At 44.0% G+C, this 21,475-nt stretch overlaps 1 protein-coding gene across 1 annotated transcript in view; it reads right to left on the reverse strand.

Annotated features, from left to right (window-relative positions):
• Positions 1–21,475, reverse strand: part of vars1 (valyl-tRNA synthetase 1) — a 42,909-nt gene that overhangs the window by 9,076 nt on the left and 12,358 nt on the right. The window contains exons 12-23 of the mRNA XM_062969521.1: positions 21,367–21,475; positions 21,084–21,172; positions 20,100–20,190; positions 16,856–16,980; positions 16,465–16,568; positions 14,495–14,653; positions 13,099–13,189; positions 11,716–11,821; positions 10,071–10,141; positions 9,838–9,963; positions 7,673–7,777; positions 7,247–7,315 (exon numbers count right to left, since the gene is read on the reverse strand). Of these exons, the coding sequence (XP_062825591.1) occupies positions 7,247–7,315; positions 7,673–7,777; positions 9,838–9,963; positions 10,071–10,141; positions 11,716–11,821; positions 13,099–13,189; positions 14,495–14,653; positions 16,465–16,568; positions 16,856–16,980; positions 20,100–20,190; positions 21,084–21,172; positions 21,367–21,475 (1,245 nt within the window). The remainder of the gene's footprint in view (positions 1–7,246; positions 7,316–7,672; positions 7,778–9,837; positions 9,964–10,070; positions 10,142–11,715; positions 11,822–13,098; positions 13,190–14,494; positions 14,654–16,464; positions 16,569–16,855; positions 16,981–20,099; positions 20,191–21,083; positions 21,173–21,366) is intronic.

Genomic DNA, 21,475 nt, shown 5'->3' on the forward strand with positions numbered 1-21,475 from the left:
ATCAAGCCTTGTTTTTCCAAGAATCAAGTTGCTTCCTAGCCTCGCTCTAGTTTCATGGACTAAAGGACCTTGTCATCTCCCCTCACTTTGCTTGGCAAAGTGAGTGTTTCGGTTATTGGATTACAACTTTGGACCTTAATATTTCATATTGGACATTGCTTCTTTGGACTAATTTTGCCCTTTCCTGAAAGGTCTACTTCTGGACTATTTTCTACACTTGTTTTTATTAACTTTATATATTCCTTCAATAAAGATATTAGATAGATTCTGGCCTCTGTGTATGGTTATTGGTGCTCTGCAGCCTGGGTCCTGACAGTTTGACTCCGCCACCCTAAGCACCAATTAACCTAGGCCAGAATGTCTACCGGAGCCGGACCGGGAGGCCAGCCACTCAGCTACACCATCGACAAGGAGGAAGTGGACCGCATCCGTGATAAGCTCAATGCGCAAGAGGGAGAAATAAAGGGTTTGAAGGAACGCGGAATCCGTCTCCCGGCCCTGGCGTTGCCAACCAAGTTTTCTGGAGAAGCTTCTAAGGTTCATGTTTTCCGTCGCCAATGCCAGGCTTATCTAGAGGCCCGCAATGCCGAGTTTCCCCAAGAAGACATCAAAGTGGCGTGGATCTACAGCCTTTTAGACGGGCCAGCGGCCAACTGGGCGACGGCACTGTTCGACCAAGTTTCCCCACATCTAAGATCAGCGCAACACTTCTTGGATCACATTAAGGCGACTTGGGGGATCGAAGACAATTTGGAGGCAGCCGGCCATAAACTCCGGCGCCTCTCTCAGGGGGACAGACCATTGTCCCAGTACATAGCTGAGTTCCGAGTGCTGGCCCACAGCACCGGATGGAACGACATAGCCCTCAGAGGTCAATTTCGGGAGGGTCTCAACATCGAGATGTTGGAGGAAATTTCCAAGGTGGATCCCCCCCACTCTCTCGAAGCACTCATTGATCAATGTTTACGAGCTGAAGTCATGCTTGCCAACAGAAAACAATGGGTCCGAGGCCAGAGCGGTAGAGCTGGGGCGAAACCTCCCGCTCCCACTGGCGTCCAGCCGCGTCCAGTATGGAGACCCCCGCCACCAGCCCCATACCCCAGAGGGAGCGAGGAGGTGCCGATGCAGTTGGGCAATGTGCGTCCCAGATTAGATGCCGCCGAGAAGGCCCGCCGCCAACGCCTAAATCTCTGTTGGTACTGCGGAAACGGGGGCCACTTCGCCAGAGAGTGTCCAGCCAAGGGGAAGCCCGCTGCACGACTGGCGGCGGCGTCTTCCACGGAGACGAAGACGTCTGAGGCGGCTGGCGCACAGCCGGCGGGGGAAGCCAGCGACCGGGCGTAGAGAGGCTCGCCAACCCGGTCAAAAAACCCACTCAAGAGCCGCCAACCGGGGTCCTATTTCTTCTAGTGGTCACCTTGTGGTCAGCAAAAAAAGGGCCCGTCATGGTCCATGCCATGATAGACTCAGGAGCCACAAACAACTTCATTGATAGAGAGTATGCCGACTCTCTGGGATTACAATATCACGACTTCAAGAACGCCCGTGTGGTGCAAGCCATCGATGGCCGCCCCCTCAAGACGGGTCCAGTAAGCCAGTGGTCGGAACCCACCAGAATGTGGATAAGGGAACATATGGAAGAGATTTCCTTCTTTGTTACCGAGGTTCCCCATTTCCCTGTGATTTTGGGAATTCCATGGCTGACACTCCACGACCCAAGCATCTCCTGGTCCAACAGAGAACTGCAGTTTGCTTCAAAATATTGCCAAAACCATTGCCTTGTAGCCAAGGTCTGCCATACCACAGACACTGAACCCATTATCACCTTGCCCAAGAAGTACTCAGAATATTGGGATGTATTCAATGAAAAAGAAGCCGAGAGATTACCCCCACATAGACCTTATGACTGTGCCATTGACTTGGTGGAGGGGGCCCCGATCCCGCGAGGACATCTCTACTCCCTGACTGAACCGGAGCAAGAAGCTCTCAGGGAGTTCATAGAGTCAAACCTTCGCAAGGGATTCATCAGACCCTCTCAATCCCCAGCCGCTTCCCCAGTGATGTTTGTGAAAAAGAAGTCAGGGGACTTACGCTTGGTGGTGGACTATAGAGCATTGAACAATATCACTAAGCGGAACAGCTATCCCCTGCCCTTAATCTCGGACCTACTAGACCGACTTCGAGGAGCCAAGGTCTACACCAAGCTGGATCTTCGGGGAGCGTATAATCTAGTTCGCATCAGAGAAGGGGACGAGTGGAAGACCGCCTTCCAGACTAAATTCGGATTATTCGAGTCCCGAGTTATGAATTATGGTTTATGTGGAGCTCCCGCAACGTTCCAGCATTTTGTCAATGACATCTTTCAGGATTATCTAGATCGGTTCTTGATCATCTACCTGGACGATTTTTTGGTGTTTTCTAGATCACAATCAGAACATGAGAACCACGTCAGAATGGTGTTACAACGATTGCGGGATCATGGACTTTATGCCAAGCTGGAAAAATGCGCTTTTGATCTACAAGAGGTAGATTTCCTGGGGTACCGCGTCTCGCCACTAGGGCTCTCCATGGACCCGGCAAAGGTTTCAGCAGTATTGGAATGGCGGGCGCCAACCAACAAGAAAGAGGTGCAACGATTCTTGGGGTTCGCGAACTACTACCGCAAGTTCATTCCAGACTTTGCCCGCTGGTCTGACCCAATCACCAGCTGCATCCGTGGGAAACAGCCTTTCCGCTGGACAGATCAAGCAGAGAAAGGGTTCCAGCAACTAAAGAAATTATTCACGTCCCAGCCAATCCTTCAGCATCCAGATCCTGAAACCCCTTTTGTCGTGCAGGCGGACGCCTCCGATGTGGCAATTGGGGCTGTACTCCTACAACCAGTGGGAGATCATCTCCATCCTTGTGCCTTTTATTCCCGTCAATTGACCGCACCAGAGAGGAATTACACCATTTGGGAAAAGGAACTTTTGGCCATAAAGGCAGCCTTTGAAACTTGGAGACATTGGTTAGAAGGGGCCAAATTTCCCATTGAAGTCCATACTGATCATCGGAATCTAGAGCATCTAAGAACTGCCCGCAAGCTAAATCAGAGGCAACAACGCTGGGCTTTATTCTTTGAACGTTTTAACTTCCAAATTCATTATGTAACCCCAGCCCAGACCAAGCAAGCAGATGCTCTGTCACGGAAACCGGAATACGCTGCAGGGCGCAAGGAGACCTTGGAGTCCCAGCTGCTACAGCCCGAGAACTTTGCCACGCTCACAGTGGGAAACACCAAATCCACTCCCATTGAATCAACTCCCTCTACTCCAGGGCCCCTTTGTGCTCAGGAAATCAGGGCTAGTCAGCAAGCAGATGCCTGGGCACAGGACCAACTTCGCCAAGGACTACATTTTCCCTTTTCGCTTAAGGATGGGCTACTTTGCTATAGAAATCATGTTTACATCCCCCCAGGACCGGGCAGGGAAAAAGCACTTCGTCTGTGTCATGACTGCAAGCCAGCAGGACATTTCGGACTATTCAAAACCATGCATTTGATCCTAAGAGATTTCTGGTGGCCCAAGATCCGCAAAGATGTGGAAAAATATGTCAACACCTGCCCAGTATGCCAGCGCTCCAAGACAAGAAGGGAAAAGCCCTCAGGGCTTCTGCACCCCCTCCCTACCCCATCCCACCCTTGGGAAATAATCTCTGCGGATTTTATCACTGATCTACCACCTTCCTGTGGATTCACCACGATCCTAGTGGTGGTGGACCTTTTCACCAAGTTAGCCCATTTCATTCCTTGTGATGGCCTTCCCACGGCCAAAGAGACTGCAGATCTATTCCTCCAACATGTTTTCAGATTGCATGGATTGCCCAAGAGTTTGGTCACAGACCGTGGGTCCCAATTCACCTCTCGTTTCTGGCAAGCACTACAAAAACTATTGGGCATAGACTCTCGTTTATCTTCGGCTCATCATCCCCAAACAGATGGGCAAACTGAGCGCACCAATGCCACTTTGGAACAATACCTTCGCTGTTATGTGAACTACCAGCAGGACAATTGGGCTTCCCTGTTATCGCTGTCAGAGTTTGCCTACAACAATGGGGTCCAGGCTTCTACTAAAGAAACCCCGTTCTTTGCAAACTACGGCTTCCATCCACGTTTCTTTCCTCCTGTCATTGAAACCTCAGAAGTTCCCACAGCAGAGGACTGGCTGCAGGAACTCACAGCGGTGCAACAACTTTTGCTCCAGCAACTGGACCAAGCCAAAGAGGACTATAAACGCCACGCTGACAAACATCGCCAGCCAGGGCCCGAAATCAAGGTAGGAGACCGGGTTCTTCTGTCCACTCGCTTTTTGCCCTCCCATCGCCCTTGCCGGAAATTAGATGCCCGTTTCATTGGTCCCTATCCAGTGGTGGCGCAACTTAACCCCGTGACTTTCAAACTCCAACTCCCGCGCTCTATGCGCATTCATCCAGTGTTTCATCGCTCCCTGCTCCTTCCGGCGGATGGTGTGCGCCCTGATGCAGACCGGCTGGCTCCCACTCCTGTTTTGGTGAATGGGGAGGAGGAGTTCGAGGTTCAGGACATTTTGGATTCTCGTTTTCACCGCCGCCGCCTTCAATATCTCATTGACTGGGTGGGTTTTGGCCCCGAGGAACGTTCTTGGGAAGACGCTTCCACAGTCCATGCCCCCGAATTAACCCGCCGCTTCCATCAGACCTATCCCGCCAAGCCGCAGCCTCGCGCCTCGGGGAGAGAGTCCCAGTTTGAGAGGGGGCTTGAGGAGGGGGATAGTGTGATGGTTCATGGGCCATGTAGTCCTGTTCCTAGTGCTGTTGTGACAGATGAAGAGGAAAACTTGGGTTTTCCACTATCTCAGCCAGAAATGGGGCCTTTGCACCTGCAGGAGGTTTGTATTCCAGAAGTCTGTCAAACAAGCCCTGAGCCAAAATCTCCCCCGTTTTCTCGCCATGATTTTTGTAAACAACAGAGGGGAGTCGAACAGGCGTCTCGCAGGAGTGCTAGGATAGCTGCTAAGCATTCAGCTGATTAAGCCTGCTTTCCATGGGAAACTTTAAGGAGTCATGCATCTGGACTCAGAGAATAGCTTTCGTTTCTGGTTCTCCAGAGAACTGCTCTTTGGCGGGAAAACGGGACCCTATTTAGGTGTTTTACCCACAAAGGGATCTTGCGGAGTCAATTCGTCAGCTACCGGAGTAGCGTGTGTGGACAGCTACTCCCGCTTCCAAGCCTTTGTTCCTGATTCCAAGCCTTCGTTTTCAGCCTTGTTTGCTCCACGGATCTTGCCTTGCTTTCCAGGACTCAGTCTTGCCTTGTTTCCCGGACCTTGCCAAGTAATTACCACGGATCTTGTTCTTGTTCCTCGTTTTCTTGTTGCCTTGAATCAAGCCTTGTTTTTCCAAGAATCAAGTTGCTTCCTAGCCTCGCTCTAGTTTCATGGACTAAAGGACCTTGTCATCTCCCCTCACTTTGCTTGGCAAAGTGAGTGTTTCGGTTATTGGATTACAACTTTGGACCTTAATATTTCATATTGGACATTGCTTCTTTGGACTAATTTTGCCCTTTCCTGAAAGGTCTACTTCTGGACTATTTTCTACACTTGTTTTTATTAACTTTATATATTCCTTCAATAAAGATATTAGATAGATTCTGGCCTCTGTGTATGGTTATTGGTGCTCTGCAGCCTGGGTCCTGACAATTTCTGGGAGTTATATTCACCTACATCTGGAGACACTGTGACCCCAATGGACAATAGACCAGGACCAAATTTGACAAACACAACCCTCATGACCAAATGAACCTACTGGAGGAATTTAGGTGGAACTGACCTTTATTTCTGCTAGTTATAGTTCACCTACAACTGGAGACAGTGTGATCCCCACAGACAACAGACCAGGACCAAACTTGGCACACAGAAACCTCATGGCCAACTAAACATACTGGTGGGGCTTGCGGGGGGGGGGGGAAGTGACCTTCTGGGAGTTGTAGTTCATCTACATCTGGAAACACTTTTTTATAATCATGTCAGAAGCGACTTGAGAATATACTGTAGTTGCTTCTGGTGTGAGAGAATCAGCCATCTACAGAGACCGATTCTTTCACACCAGAAGTGTCTTGCCCAAATGTGTTACCATCCTATGGGAGGCTTCTCTCATGTCCCCACATGAGAAGATGGGGCTGACAGATGGGAGCCCACCCCGTATCGCTTATTCAAACTTTCAGATCTTCAGGTCAGCAGTTCAGCCAACACAAGGGTTTAACCCATTGCATCCCCGTGGCTCTCAAAGAAACTGTGACCTCCACCAATAATAGATTGAGACCAAACTTGGCACACAGAACCTCCATGACCAACTGAACCTATTGGAGGGAATTGAAGGGGACTGACTCATCATGGTGGGAACTGTAGTTCACCCTACAGCCAGAGAGCAGACTGAACCCCAATGATGATGCATCTAGACAGCAAACTTGCCCAACATAACAAACTTTAAGTACTGATGGAGTTTCAGGGGGTTAACCTGGTATGATGTGAGTTGTAGTTCACCAACAACTTTATGTATATTGTACAATTAAGAAATTGACTTTTTCAAATAACCCAGACAATGCCAAGTACCCAAGCTAATACCCAAGCTAGTATAATATAGAAGAGAAAAATAAATACTGTAATTCGTACACACATAGGTGGGACATATTTTATTCTATTATAAATGTGTGAGTGTGTGTACACAGAAATAGAATAGATACCATTTACCCCCTAAATACCATATGACATGCCATATAATATATACCATATGAAAGTGGAAAAACTATAAAAATAAAAAACTATTTTCCCCAAAATAATAATAATAATAATAATAATAATAATAATAATAATAATAATAATAATAACAAACTTTATTTGTATTCCTCTCTATATCTCTAAAGGGAATGCCTCTTTAGGAATCTCTAGATTCTCCAGCATAGTTTTATGAGCAACTTCTAGCAGAAAATAATCATAGAATCATGTTGGGCAATTGGAGTCTCTTAGAGACAACACTATGTAACATGATTTTTGTTCCTGGGTTTACAATGTCATTTCCTAATTGGTTCTGTCATAAAAACATGGACGACGTTTGTAACACTGCAAAACTTTCTTTCTGTGGGACATCCTGCAACACATTTTGCTATAATTTTCAATGAATTCCTTGTAGAATCTCAATCAATTCAAACTCCAGCAACAGGAAATAACCATACCTGTCCTTGTTTTGCTCGCTCAATTTCAGCCGGGTCCAAATTGCTATCTAGCAACTGAGCATGCAGGCCCTATAAAAATGGAAATAGAAAAAAAGCTGGTCTTTTGTAAGGTGTAACAACCAGAATGTTGAACTGAAGGCGGCTCAACAAGGCAAAATCTCAGTGCATTTTCCTTTCTCCAGCTCTCTCAGTCCCAGGGATGGAAGAGTTAGTGATGCATAGGCTTTCAGTGCAATTTGATGAGGTCAATTGTAATATTCCTCAAAGTCTGCCAAAGCAAATCTATGATATTGAAAGCTATTTACAAAAAATCTATACCTGATACAATGATCAAGCCTATCGTAATTATGTATTACATCACTGAAGTCTACTGCAACCCTTCCAAATAAACACTTGACCTCACTTGCTGAAAACATAATAGGTCACCTCCAGTGTGATGCCAGTAATAACGTCCAATGGATCGATCACATTTCCCAGGGATTTGCTCATCTTCCTGCCATGAGCATCCCGAACAACGGCATGAAGGTAAACCTTGAAAGAAAACCATGAAAAGTAAGAGAAATGCTAGGAATAGGCAACCGACACGACCGCACATCACAATAAACTAAGGTTATTTATGAATCACTGTTTGTGATTTAAGCTGTTAACTGTATGGCAGATCTTCCCAGTTTCTCTCCTGCTTTTTTTTGGTCATCTCTTATTTCAGGTTAGGGAGAAGGAGAGACAACCTCGGGACAAGCCACGGTTGCAGGTTTGAAATTCACAGGAAACTCATGCTTTAAATATGCCAGAATTGGTAAGCCGACAACAAAATGTGACCAGTTAATAGACATACATTCACATACCACTAACTAAAGCTTTATTTCAGCAAACCACAGCACCGTTTGTTGTCAAGTCAAGTTGAGTCAACTTTATTTACATCCTGTCCTATCTCTTCTTGAGGTGGCAAAACTGTCCTCAGCAATAAGAGATTTGCCATTTTAAAGTTGACAGGGACATTTCAAATATAGAGTGCTTCCCCTGACATAGAGGTGAAAATGTATGATCTAGCAAAAATGGACAAATTGGTGACTTTGATGAAAAACAAGACAATAACAAGCTTTAGGCAGATCAGCACATTTAATTGTATTTTCAAAAAACTATTGGTGTAGGTCAGCAGTATTCGGTTTTGGGGAATAAATGATGTCTAACAGCAGACCTATACGTTGTTTAGTAAATGTTAGAAAAAGTTGGAGAAGGCATGATTTATTAGTAGTGTCTGCATCACTGGAAGCTATGCCATTCATCATCACCCCTATTATTATTATTGCTGTTGTTGTTGTTTTGAATTACTATATTTTGTAATTCAGTTTTAGTTTTTCTTTTTTCTAATTGCCGTTTTACTATGCAGTTTGTGTGTGTTTTACTCTGTCTATATAGTTTTATACTATAAACAACTTTCTTTTTTGTTTAATAAAATATTATTTAAAGAAAATCCTCCATGACAGACAGCATGAGAAACACTCTCTTAAAGAGATAAAGAGCTAACTGAGCAAAATACTACATTAAAACTTCAAAAGTTATTGGTTCCAGGTTTGTCCATGATACTTCCATAAGGTCTAGTAACTACCTAAATCAGGGATGTCACACTCATTTTCATTGGGGACCACATCAGCCTTATGATTGCCTTCAAAGGGCCGCTGAATCTATCCCATGGCACCCCATCCCTATGATAGACCATCTCCTCATTTGTTGCACTTTATCTTGCCCTATTAGTTTGTTATAATCACAGGGTCTACCCCACCCCAAGTGCTCTCCCATTGATGGTAGCACTTACTCAACTACCTCGTATTACAATTTTCACTCGGTGCACTTTGCCCAGTTCGTTTTCCCCCTATACTTGGGTGCCAAATCCATGTTTTTACTATGATCATTATTTTATGTTTTTAATGCCTGTGTCTGTATTTCTTGATGTTATTTTATCTTGGTTTGTTCCTTTATCCAGGCTTGGCCCATGTAAGCTGCCCCAAGTCCCTTTGGGGAGATGGAGGCGGGGTATAAAAATAAAGTATTATTATATGATTATTATTATGGACTGAGATTTCAATCCAATTTTTTTATGTAGTGGTTGGTGCTCTGTAGTTTTTACCCTGGGTCCCCAGAGGTTACTGAATGACAACTCCATCACATTTGATTATCTGCTATGCAGACTGGAGATAATGGGAATAGCAACCCAACAGCACTTGTGGCTCTGAGGTTGGGGAAATGTTAATGGACTTTCAAAAGTCAGACATGTCCACAAGCCTTGTATCTCAATTCAGACCTCACTCTCCTGAGTAAACAGAACAAACTGCAGCCTTCTGGATGTGACTGTTTCTCAACTCCCATCAGTTTAAGTCATGATGTCTAACGATGAAGAATACAGGAACTGTAGCATATGGAAGGATTCTTAAAATGACATGGTAGGCTGGATTGCCTCACAAATTTGCACTAACTGTAGGAAAACGTCCCAATTCAAACTTTGCAGATGAGTGACAACAGTTGAAAAAGAGAGTGAAGAGGAAATACTGTCAGGATATCCAGGGAAAGAACCAATGAAGGCTCATCCTCACCTCTCTGAACGGCAACTTCCCTGTGAGCTTTAGACCCAACATAACCATTCGGGCCACCCAGAAGAAGAGGATATCATGTCCAGTCTCCAGGAGAGTCCCAGGGTAAAAAACATGGAGGTCTTCATTCTTAAAAGAGAGGGGGAGAAAGGTGAATGAGATCTGGAGTAGAACAATTGTAAATGAACACCAGCTCACCCGTCCTCATAGCCCAGCTCTGAAGTCATCACACTTACAGGATTTGGCCACCCAAAAATGGAGAAAGGGAACAGACCAGAGGAGAACCAGGTGTCCAGGACATCCTCATCTGGAAACAGGGTACAAGAAACACATAGGACCAATAATTAGAACAGAGAGAAAAGGACAAAGGTTGGCAAAGTGTCCTGTGCTTGAGGTTAATTATGCCACACTAACTGTGGTGGTTGTACCATTATTCTGAAACACTGAGAAGAAACCAGGCAGCCTAATCTTGAACTAGTAGATATTTTGGTTATCTTCATTTTGATGATAATTAAATCAGCTTCCTTTCATACCAAGACGATTTGTATTGTCATAAAAGAAATATTACACTATTTAACATGATTTTTGTTCCTGGTTATAAATGTCATTTCCTAATTAGTTCTATCATAAAAAAACATGGGAAAATTTATTAAACTGCAAATACTTTGTTTTTGCGGGACATCCTGCAGTACATTTTTCTATAGTTTTTCAATAAATATCTTATGGAGTCTCAACCAATTCAACACAGTTTGTGGCAGCCACAAAAATGAAGTTTCTGGAGTAGAACAACTCATTTCCAAGTAAGTACAGCACAATTAAACAACACTTTCAAACCAGAAACAGAACATTTTTTAATTTTTGTTGCATAGTGTTATATACTTCTGGTATTACAATTTTTAAAGTGCAGCTATTTTTGTAAATCAATTTGTATTGCTGGCTTTGGTCAGTGTTCCTTCTTTTTTAGGTGCAGTTTTATTACTTTATTTCTTTTTCACTTTTTGATGTTAACTGCTTCTCAGCCCACTTCAACTTAATGGCAATTCCATGAATAAGAAGCCTCTGCATCACCTTATCACCAACCGCAGACTCAAAGTTGTGGCTTCCCCAATTGACTCACTCCATCTACAATGTGGTCTTCCAATTATCCTACTGCCTTCTACTATGCCAAATATTAGACTATGTAACGAAATTTGAAAAATGTTCTGTTCCTGGTTTAAAAGTGTTGTTTCTTGTTTAACTGTGTGGTGCTTACTTTAAAAGTAGTTGTTATACTCCAGAAACTTTGTTTTTGTGCCTGCTACAAACTTTGTTGAATTGGTTGAGAGTTTTGTGAGATATGCATTGAAAAACTATAGCAGAATGTGCTGCAGGATGACCCACCAAATCAAAGTTTTTTCAGTTTAATAAACTTTTTCCATGTTTTTATGATACAACCAATTAGGAAATGACATTTATAATCCAGGAACAAAAATCATATTGCATAGGGTTATTTTCTAGTGAATCATGCCTTCTTATGAGACACTGAAAGTGCAGCACTCTCAGTTTAGTCATCTTGACTTCTAGGGAGAGCTGCCTCAAACTACATAAGCTAAGGAAAAATGTGTGTTCTACGCATAAACACAACCTTCAATATTTGCAGGTGATCATTTGCAGATTTGATTAGTTGTGTCTTACCGTAAATTAACCATAGAAACGCATTAGAGGACCTAGGGATACCTAGGAAGTATTATCTCAGGGAAAAATATATAGTTTGTGTTATCTATTTATATTCATGCATGTAACCATGGGCTCCTGTGAGGACATGGACTGAGGACAAGAGATGACAAGTTCTGCCTCCCAACCCCCCTGTTAATTCCCCTCCTTAATCCCTATTGACTGTACCTTGACGAAGGGAGATTTTATCCGCAGTCACCTTGAAGACTTTAGCAGCTTTCTCTTTGGCTTCCTGCTCACTTCGACCACTTACCCAGTATTTGCCATCCATATCCTGCAGGGAAGTCCACAAACAATATTAAAAGAGCTTGCCTGCTGCATCCATGAATAAGCTCAAACTCTTCTTCACTACTGACTGTCAAAAATGACTTGGAGAGCTCGATCATCAATATAGTACAATTCCTTAACATTTGCCTATTATCACAGCTCTAGCAGTTTTCTTACACAGTACGGTTTCATCAGTGTAAATTATCATACGCTGGCCATGTGTGGTTAATTAAATCTTCTCTTAATGCAGAGCTTTGGATGAGAATTGAATACAGAGGAGAGGGGTTCCCACTAGTCTGCAGTCTGTGAAGACCTCAGGCAGGTTATACTTCATTAGAGCTGGAAAAACCTCTGGACATAAGTGGCTGACAAGTGTGGAATTGGGATTGGTAAGGTTAAGTAAATAAGATACATTATATTGAGTGAAAATGTAAGTTGGATTTCATTATCAAGATTTGTATTAATTTACTTGTCTACAATTAATTATTTTAAAAAAAAACTTCACAAGAGCTGGAAGGGACCCCCATAGGGCAGTGGTTCTCAACCTGTGGGTCCCAGATGTTTTGGCCTTCAACTCCCAGAAATCCTAACAGCTGGTAAGCTGGTTGGGATTTCTGGGAGTTGAAATCCAAGGGCCAAAGTTTGCCCATGCCTGCAATAGAAGAAACTACACAAGAATCAAGAAGTATAAGGGGGGGATCCAAACCTCGCATAAACAGTAAAGATTACATGAAACGTACATATACATTATATATTATATTATATGTAATTTTTTTTATATGGAAAACTCTTGTTTTCAGCCTCTGGGTTGCTAGTATGCATGTCTAAAAAGTGTGTCACCAACATCAACCATTTGGAAAGCTCTGCCCTAGACTTTGGTGAACAGCGAGGATTTCACTTGGTGCCTGAATTAAATAAATATTGGCACCATCCGGCATTCTACAATTGGGATGCCATGGCTAAGAAGGCCCTCTCTTGTGTCTTCATATAGAGTATTAACCCCACTGTTGGGGCCTGCGCAGCAAGCTTCAAACTTCAAGTAAACATACAGGGGGAGGCATGAGCTGCATCTCTACACTGTAAATTGAATGCAGATGTCACAAGCACCTTGATAGGACTAGAAGCACAGCTCTATTACCCTCCCCATCCTTGGTCATAGTGCTCAACAAGCACATGGTGCTAGACGTTTTTCTGTCTTCAGATCTCAAACGTTTTTCAGGTTTCATTTTCTGGCTATCTGGCCCCTTCCATCAACACCAGCTCCCAATGGTCCTCTGGTCCTACCTCTCCCGGTGGCACAGAAGGGTCATTGACAGTCACAAAATATGCTGGGATGCGATGGCCCCACCACAGCTGCCGAGAGATGCACCAGTCCCTAAGGGAGGAGAAAAAGTCAGAAAGGCCTCCACTGTAGGGTTGTAACATTTCTGGCAAATCTGAATGTGTTAAGATGCATGCACACAGAGACACAAGAGAATGATCTTGCTCAGGCAATGAGCAAACTTTGGCCTTCCAATGTTCTGCAATTCTGTGGAAGTTGGAAGTCAAAAACACCTAGAAGGCCGAAGTTTTCTCATGAACAAGATCATACAGACATCTCTCAATTGGGTTATGGGCAACCCAAATAAGACAGAGAGTTGCAGGGCGTTAATAGAAAAACCCTAAGGAATAACTGGTTGCAGCAGGAATCACGTAGCCTTCTATCACACCAAGCCCAGAAGCAGACAGAAAGAACTCTCTCCATGTGTCTGCCCTGGTCTTGCAGGGGGAAAAAATAGGCTCAGTGGTGCTGGGAAGCCTAGCCCATGGTCAGGAATGCTGGAAAACGCAGTCCATTTTAGCTCAGAAAAATCTATCACATCAGAATAGTCCAACCATCTCTCCCACGGTGAAAGAAGTATGGTAAACCTAAAGTACAGTTATGAAGGATGACGAACAAACAAAACTGGCAATGAATATGTTCTTTAGCTCAGTAATTACAATAGGCAAATAAAACAAATCAGAGAAGCAAACAGTACATATTTTAGGCAACATTTGGAATGGATGCCACACACTTCTAAGACAGAACAAGATAAAATGGTATCATCTGTAATTTGAATACACATATAAATGACACACGGACTGTAAATTTCATCTTTTTGTTATTGTTTCATCAGAAATCTATGTGAACTTTGCAACTCTGTATATTGGATTACAGCAATTGATACACTGTTTGCTCTTAGCATTAAATGTTCCTTTCAGTTTATCAGCTCTAATAGTGGACACAGGTGTCAAATACTAGCCAAAATAGGTTAATTGGGATCCAAAAAAGGATTATCAACATGCAAAAAAACCCCAACTCCAAAGTTTGCGAAAAGATGTTAAAAGATGAGAGGGTGGGAGTGGGGGGGCTGAACTGGCACAGAATGCATTCAAAATATGAACAGCAATGGGGTCAGATAATAGGGTACTAGGAAGAAAGGGTTGCTGCCTAGGATTGTGAGAAGGACACAGTTCACACAACATTTTGTTTCAATTCCCTGTTTTTGCCACTTCTGTTTTCTGCATAAATCTTACATAGATCCCTTCTTCTCTTTTTCGTCTCCTCCAACATTGCTCCTCCCCACTCCAAATGTCAGTTCCTATCGTCTTCTCACCAACATACATCCTGTAAACAGCTAGCTCCACAAGAGAATCTTACCGAATATTGTCCATCCAATTGAACCAGGTTTTAAGGTGGAAGTCTGGCACAATGCGCAGGTCACCTCGGCGCACTGCCTCGGCTGCTCCTCGGGCCATTGTATCACAACGCACGTACCACTGGGGCTTCAGCAGGGGCTCCACCACATCTTTAGAGCGGCTGTGGGCATCAGGAAGAAAAATAAACGGCAGCATTAGATCAAGCCAAGAAATGCGGCCAGTGCTGCTGGAATACAAGAGTAATCCTCTTTGTGTGTGAAGACTTTTGAACTGCAATACTGCCTTCCATCTTCTAACATAAGATACTGTTCTACCTGTTTATATGTTCATTCCCCTTTCTGTTCACACAGAATTCCCTTTGTCTGTAAACATATGGGTGTAACGGATACAATTCTGGGGTTTTAGTTTGGCAGAGATACTCTTTCTATTTCACATAGTACAAAGCACAGGATTCCATTGATTGGAGCCATGGCAGCTAAAGTGGTGTCAAGCTGCAATAATCAATATCTGTGAAGGAGGAGTTGGGCAGATCTGTCTGAAGGTAGTCAATCACTGCTCAGGAAATATTGTGAAGGAAAGAGGTTGTGCAGGGTTAGAGTCAGAGACAGAGTCTAGATTTGAGATGGGGAAAGGGAGTAGAAAGGTTGGATTTTCATAGATGCGTAGTTTTGATTTGAGATCTTATCTGAATTCATGTCTGTTGGAGACACAAGAGAAGAAACAGATACATTAACAGTGAAAACATACAAAATGTATCTGTTTCAAAGTAAATCCCGATAGTGGGAAAACCAGTGAAATATAAACAAAGAGAGTGTGATGTCTCAGAGACCCTCGAGTCATGACCCCGCAGCCATTATAGATCAGACTGAAGAGGATATGGGGTTTCTTCCAACTCAGCAAGATTCTGTTCCCTTCCAGATGTTCCCTGTTGACAGCTTGGGTCCAAAGCTAATTACAAAAGCCCTTGAAACAGAGCCTGGTTCCCCGGAAAGTGTTCCTTTTGATAGGAAATCGTTTCTCAAAACACACCGCTCTGATAAGGAGATTCGGAGACGAAGCGCGAGATTAGCGGAGAGAGAGGGCGCTAATTAAACCAATTCCCTTGGGAGTTTTCAGGGAGGGTTGCATCTGGTAAAGTTGTTGTCTTCAGTCCCTTGGGAAAATGTGATCAGGCACCTGGTTTGGGGAAGATTTGAAGTCCCATAAAAGTTCTGGGCACAGGCTAGCCATCGCGGTGTCAATGTGTCAGTTGGAAAGTTAACATCAACTCTAGTTCCTGCGGCGCGCTACTCTGGAGTAGACCGGGCATTGCGTCTCGTCTCCCTGTCAAGACTGGACTGCATTTCAGTTCCACCACGACCAACTTTGCCTTGCCTAGCTTCCTTGCCTTGCCTTGTTATCCCTGCCTTGGACTTTGAACCTGGAACTCTTTTGAAAGACCTTGCTTTATTCCCCACTCAAACTGCTTGGAGGTTTGAGTGTGTTTCGGTTATTGGATTTGAAAACATGATCTCTAATACTGGACATTAAACTTTATATTATGGGACTATATTTGACCTTTCCTAAAAGGACTATTGCTGGACTATATACTCTGCTTATTTTTGTTTGATTCTTTTATTGCTTTAATAAAGATATTAGATTGTTTATTGGCCTCCGTGTTGGTTTCCAGTGCTCACGCAGCTTAGAGGCATCACAGAGAGCTAATGAATGGACTAGCAAACTGAACTGAGACATATATGATTTAACCACACACTCAAACATTACAACTCTCTTTTTACTTCTGTGTGTGCCACTGTGCAAGCACTACATCACTGGAAAGCCCTTATAGCTAAATCACACAGAGTACAAGGTGTGTTTTACTCATCCAGGAAGGGTCATTTCAAGCATGGTAATAAGACCGTCTTGATGTCCAGAGAAGAGAACTATCCACCAAAAACACAAGTTGATGGTTCTAATTCAAGTTCTCCTCACCTGCAGACTGGGACCACCATGGGATTGTCCTTCACCTCCTTGAACAGCCCCTTTTCTTTCAAAGCTTGCAGCACTGCTCGACGAGCGTCAAACCGCTTCATTCCCTGGATAAAAAAATAGTTACACATATGAATGGAAGACATATGCGGATCACCTAAGCTTTTGTAACTTTTGGCCTTCAGCTCCGAGATACCCTAGCCAGCTTAGTCCATAGTCAAGGATTCTGGGAGCTGAAATCCAAAACAACCAAAAGGCTGAAAACCACCGAAGAACCCATACGATGGGTGAAATATTGATCCTAATGCACCAAGCACTCTTAGCTGAGGAAATCTCATTTCAATCCATAATGACAAAAATCAAGAACTCCTCTATCACCAGCCCAGATGCATACCAGGAAGGGAGGGGACACGTTGATGAGATAACCATCCTCATCAAAAATGGTGATGAAATTGAGTCCATGGCGCAAGCCGACCTCGTAGTCATTCTGATCGTGGGCTGGTGTGATTTTTACTGCGCCTGAAAGTGACAAAAGAAGAAGAGGGCCACTTTAATCCACATTGCCTACCAAGGAATTCAGGTCAAGACCAGATATAAAGTCTCTGGAGTTGTTCCCCAATTACCCCTTTGTCTAAACAAATGAAGACACAAAGCTGCCAAGATGCTCCCTGCCACCCTCCTACTGGAAGGCTCTTCCAAGTTGATACCATGCCCCTCCTTTCCTTGGAATCTTCTGTTCTGTCAATTCATTCAAACTATCTCCATTTTATTACACTTTGGCTCCTGATCATACCTCTCTCTCCCTTTAAAGCAGGGGTGGATAGCACACAATTTATGGAACACAGCAGCTATCCAGCTGTTCCACTGCAGTAAGGCTGCAGAACTAATTTGTTGTTTTCAACTTATAGTGATCCTAACCGATCAACGGGTTTTCTGGGATTCAGAGCATATAACCTGCCCAAAGTCACCAGTGAGTTTCTATGGCCAAGCGGATAATCAAACCCTCTCTCCACATTTATAATTTTGACTTTTGCAGATTTTATTATTCATGGATTTGATTTATAATATTCCCTCCAGGAACCCCTAGGTCCTCCAGTCATGCTGGATGACAAGGAGATTTCAAGAGAGAAGGCTTCAACTCAAATCTCACTTTTCCCAAGTACATAGTTTCCATGTGATGTTTTCCCCTCATATAGTTAGGTAATGAGGTTTTCCACTGACATTAAGTCTAGTCATATCCAACTCTGGGGATTGGTGTTCATCTCTATTTCTAAGCCGATGAGCCGTTGTCCGTAGACACCTCCAAGGTTATGTGGCCGGCATGTTTGCATAGAGCACCATTACCTTCCTGCCAGAGTGGTACCTATTGATCTACTCACATTTGCATGCTTTTGAACTGGTAGGTTGGCAGAAGCTGGGGCTAACAGCAGGAGCTCACCCGCTCCCCGGATTTGAACCGCTGACCTTTTGGTCAGCAAGTTCAGCAGCTCACCAGTTTAACCCACTGAGCCACCGGGAGCTCCCTCATATAGTTATACTATCCAAATGCATGTCCAAAGAACTTCTAACTGAGCTAAAGCTCAAAAGTGACATGCACAAGAAGTGGAAAAGGGGAGAAATCACCAAAGAAGAATTCAAACGTATAGCCAACACCTGTAGGGAAAAGGTTCGCAAGGCTAAAGCGCAAAATGAGCTCAGGCTTGCCAGGGACATAAAAAACAACAAAAAAGGCTTTTTTGCTTACGTTGGTAGAAAAAGGAAGAAAAAGGAGGCGATAGGGCCATTGCAAGGAGAAGATGGGGTGATGGCGACAGGGGACAGGGAAAAGGCAGAACTACTTAATGCCTTCTTTGCCTCGGTCTTCTCACAAAAAGAAAGCCATCTTCAACCTCAGCAACATGGAATGGGCGAAGGATTGGGGGAAATCCAACCCCAAATAGGGAAACAAGTTGTCCAGGAACACTTGGCCTCTCTAAACGAATTCAAGTCCCCAGGGCCAGATCAGCTACACCCAAGAGTACTGAAGGAACTAGCGGAAGTTATTTCAGAACCACTGGCAATTATCTTCGAGAGTTCTTGGAGAACGGGAGAAGTCCCAGCAGATTGGAGGAGGGCGAATGTGGTCCCTATCTTCAAGAAGGGAAAAAAGAACGACCCAAACAATTACCGTCCGGTCAGCCTCACATCAATACCAGGCAAAATTCTGGAAAAGATCATTAAGGAAGTGGTCTGCGAACACTTAGAAACAAATGCGGTCATTGCTAATAGTCAACACGGATTTACCAAAGGCAAGTCATGCCAGACTAATCTGATCTCTTTTTTCGATAGAGTTACGAGTTGGGTCGATACAGGGAATGCCGTGGATGTAGCGTACCTGGATTTCAGTAAGGCCTTCGACAAAGTCCCCCACGACCTTCTGGCAAACAAACTAGTAAAATGTGGGCTAGACAAAACTACGGTCAGGTGGATCTGTAATTGGCTAAGCAAACAAACCCAAAGGGTGCTCACCAATGCGTCGTCTTCATCATGGAAAGAAGTGACAAGTGGAGTGCCGCAGGGCTCCGTCCTGGGCCCAGTTCTGTTCAACATCTTTATTAATGACTTAGACGAAGGGTTAGAAGGCACGATCATGAAGTTTGCAGACAACACAAAACTGGGAGGGATAGCTAACACTCCAGAAGACAGGAGCAGAATTCAAAACGATCTTGACAGACTAGAGAGATGGGCCGAAACTAACAAAATGAAGTTCAACAGGGACAAATGCAAGATGCTTCACTTCGGCAGAAAAAATGGAAATCAAAGATACAGAATGGGGGACGCCTGGCTTGACAGCAGTGTGTGCGAAAAAGACCTTGGAGTCCTTGTGGACAACAAGTTAAACATGAGCCAACAATGTGATGCGGCTGCTAAAAAAGCCAATGGGATTCTGGCCTGCATCAATAGGGGAATAACGTCTAGATCCAGGGAAGTCCTGCTCCCCCTCTATTCTGCCTTGGTCAGACCACACCTGGAATACTGTGTCCAATTTTGGGCACCACAGTTGAAGGGAGATGTTGACAAGCTGGAAAGCGTCCAGAGGAGGGCGACTAAAATGATTAAGGGTCTGGAGAACAAGCCCTATGAGGAGTGGCTTAAAGAGCTGGGCATGTTTAGCCTGCAGAAGAGAAGGCTGAGAGGAGACATGAAAGCCATGTACAAATACGTGAAGGGAAGTCATAGGGAGGAGGGAGCAAGCTTGTTTTCTGCTGCCCTGAAGACTAGGACACGGAACAATGGCTTCAAACTACAGGAAAGGAGATTCCACCTGAACATCAGGAAGAACTTCCTCACTGTGAGGGCTGTTCGACAGTGGAACTCTCTTCCCGGGGCCGTGGTGGAGGCTCCTTCTTTGGAGGCTTTTAAGCAGAGGCTGGATGGCCATCTGTCGGGGGTGCTTTGAATGCCATTTCCTGCTTCTTGGCAGGGGGTTGGACTGGATGGCCCATGTGGTCTCTTCCAACATCTACTATTCTATGATTCTATGTGAGCACATTCATACGCACAGGATGCTCTGTGTGGAATCATTTCAACATAATCCTCCTAACACATGAAAGCAATCTATATCCAACAGAGTTGTTATGTTTTAACCCCAGACATACCAGTTCCAAACTCCATGTCTACAAAGTCATCACACAATATAGGCAAGAGTCGTTTGGTGAAGGGGTGCACAACACTCCGACCATGAAGGTGCTAGAAGGAAAAAAAGGCTTATTGAAGTTTACCCACATCATTAGAAGAAATATTTTTTTAAAAAAAGTCAGCATTCCAATTGCATGTTATACCCCAGACCTGAAGCCACCTATGACCAGAGCATCACACAGGAGTCCAGAGTAAAGCCAAACAGTTTATTGTAAAAAAAAAAAATACACAAAAGATATATAGTAAAAAGCAGGGACAAGGAAAGAAGGTGTAAAATCCAAAAAAGTCAGCAGTCAAATGTAAATTCAAAAGCAAGGCAGTTCATGAATAGTCCCAAATTCCAAAAGCACATAACAGTTTTTAACAAAAAAGGAATAAAAGTGTGACTATTATGCAATGAAATATGATAGTCCTTCTTTCATGATTACACCTGTTACCAACTCATTATTCTTTTCTATCTCAGCCTGGCCAGTATTTGAACTCATTGCCTAGTTTTATTCTGCCACCATTTCTCCTGCTACTTCAAATGCCCTTTTTATATTCTATTGGGCACTCTTTGTTTGTTGCCCTGTTCCAAGAAGTTGATTCTAGTAGCTGGCCCATGCACTGATTTTTGGGCAAAGAACCTGTCAGGGCTTACTAACTGCATCTGGGAAGGGAGGAGAGAAGAAGTCAGCCACAAGTGAAATATTGTATCCATCAGCCTAAGACCAGAAATATCACTGAACTTGTAGCTGGTCATCCATCCACAATATCAAAATCTAGGGCTGGGGAACCTGTGACACCACAGATGTTATTGGACTCCAACCACGAGTGGTTCTTGCCAAGCACAATCAATGGTAAATTAATGGTAGTAGCAGTTCTGTCAACTTCTGGAAGACTATGAGTTATTGCCATCCCACCGTAAGTGGTCGCTCTGTATATCTATTTGTAGGATTTCTCACCTTGTATCGTGGATCCTGAGGATGAACTGCAACTGCTGTGTCACCCAGCATTGTCTCAATACGGGTTGTGGCAACCACCACTTCAGCATCTAGGAAGAAAACCATGGGTGAAAGAATCAAAAAGAAAGGTTCCAAATTACAAGTGGTCCAGATGTTGGCAGAAGGCAATGTCTAGCATTCCTTACTGCTAGCAGAAGCAAAGGTCTGACAACTTCTGGAAGAGAAAAAATGGTCCCCCAGATCAAGATCCCAGCCAAAGTATCAACCAAGACACCTTACTAACCTGAGCCCTCAATCTTGTAGGCGAAGGAAACCAGCACCCCAAATTCAACTTTCTCCTTGTAGCCAGGCACAGGCAAGAGAGTTCGGCCTGTTAACTCCTTCTTATCCAC

Source organism: Anolis carolinensis, chromosome 2 (assembly GCF_035594765.1).
Source record: "Anolis carolinensis isolate JA03-04 chromosome 2, rAnoCar3.1.pri, whole genome shotgun sequence".
Classification (NCBI taxonomy): Eukaryota; Metazoa; Chordata; class Lepidosauria; order Squamata; family Dactyloidae; genus Anolis; species Anolis carolinensis.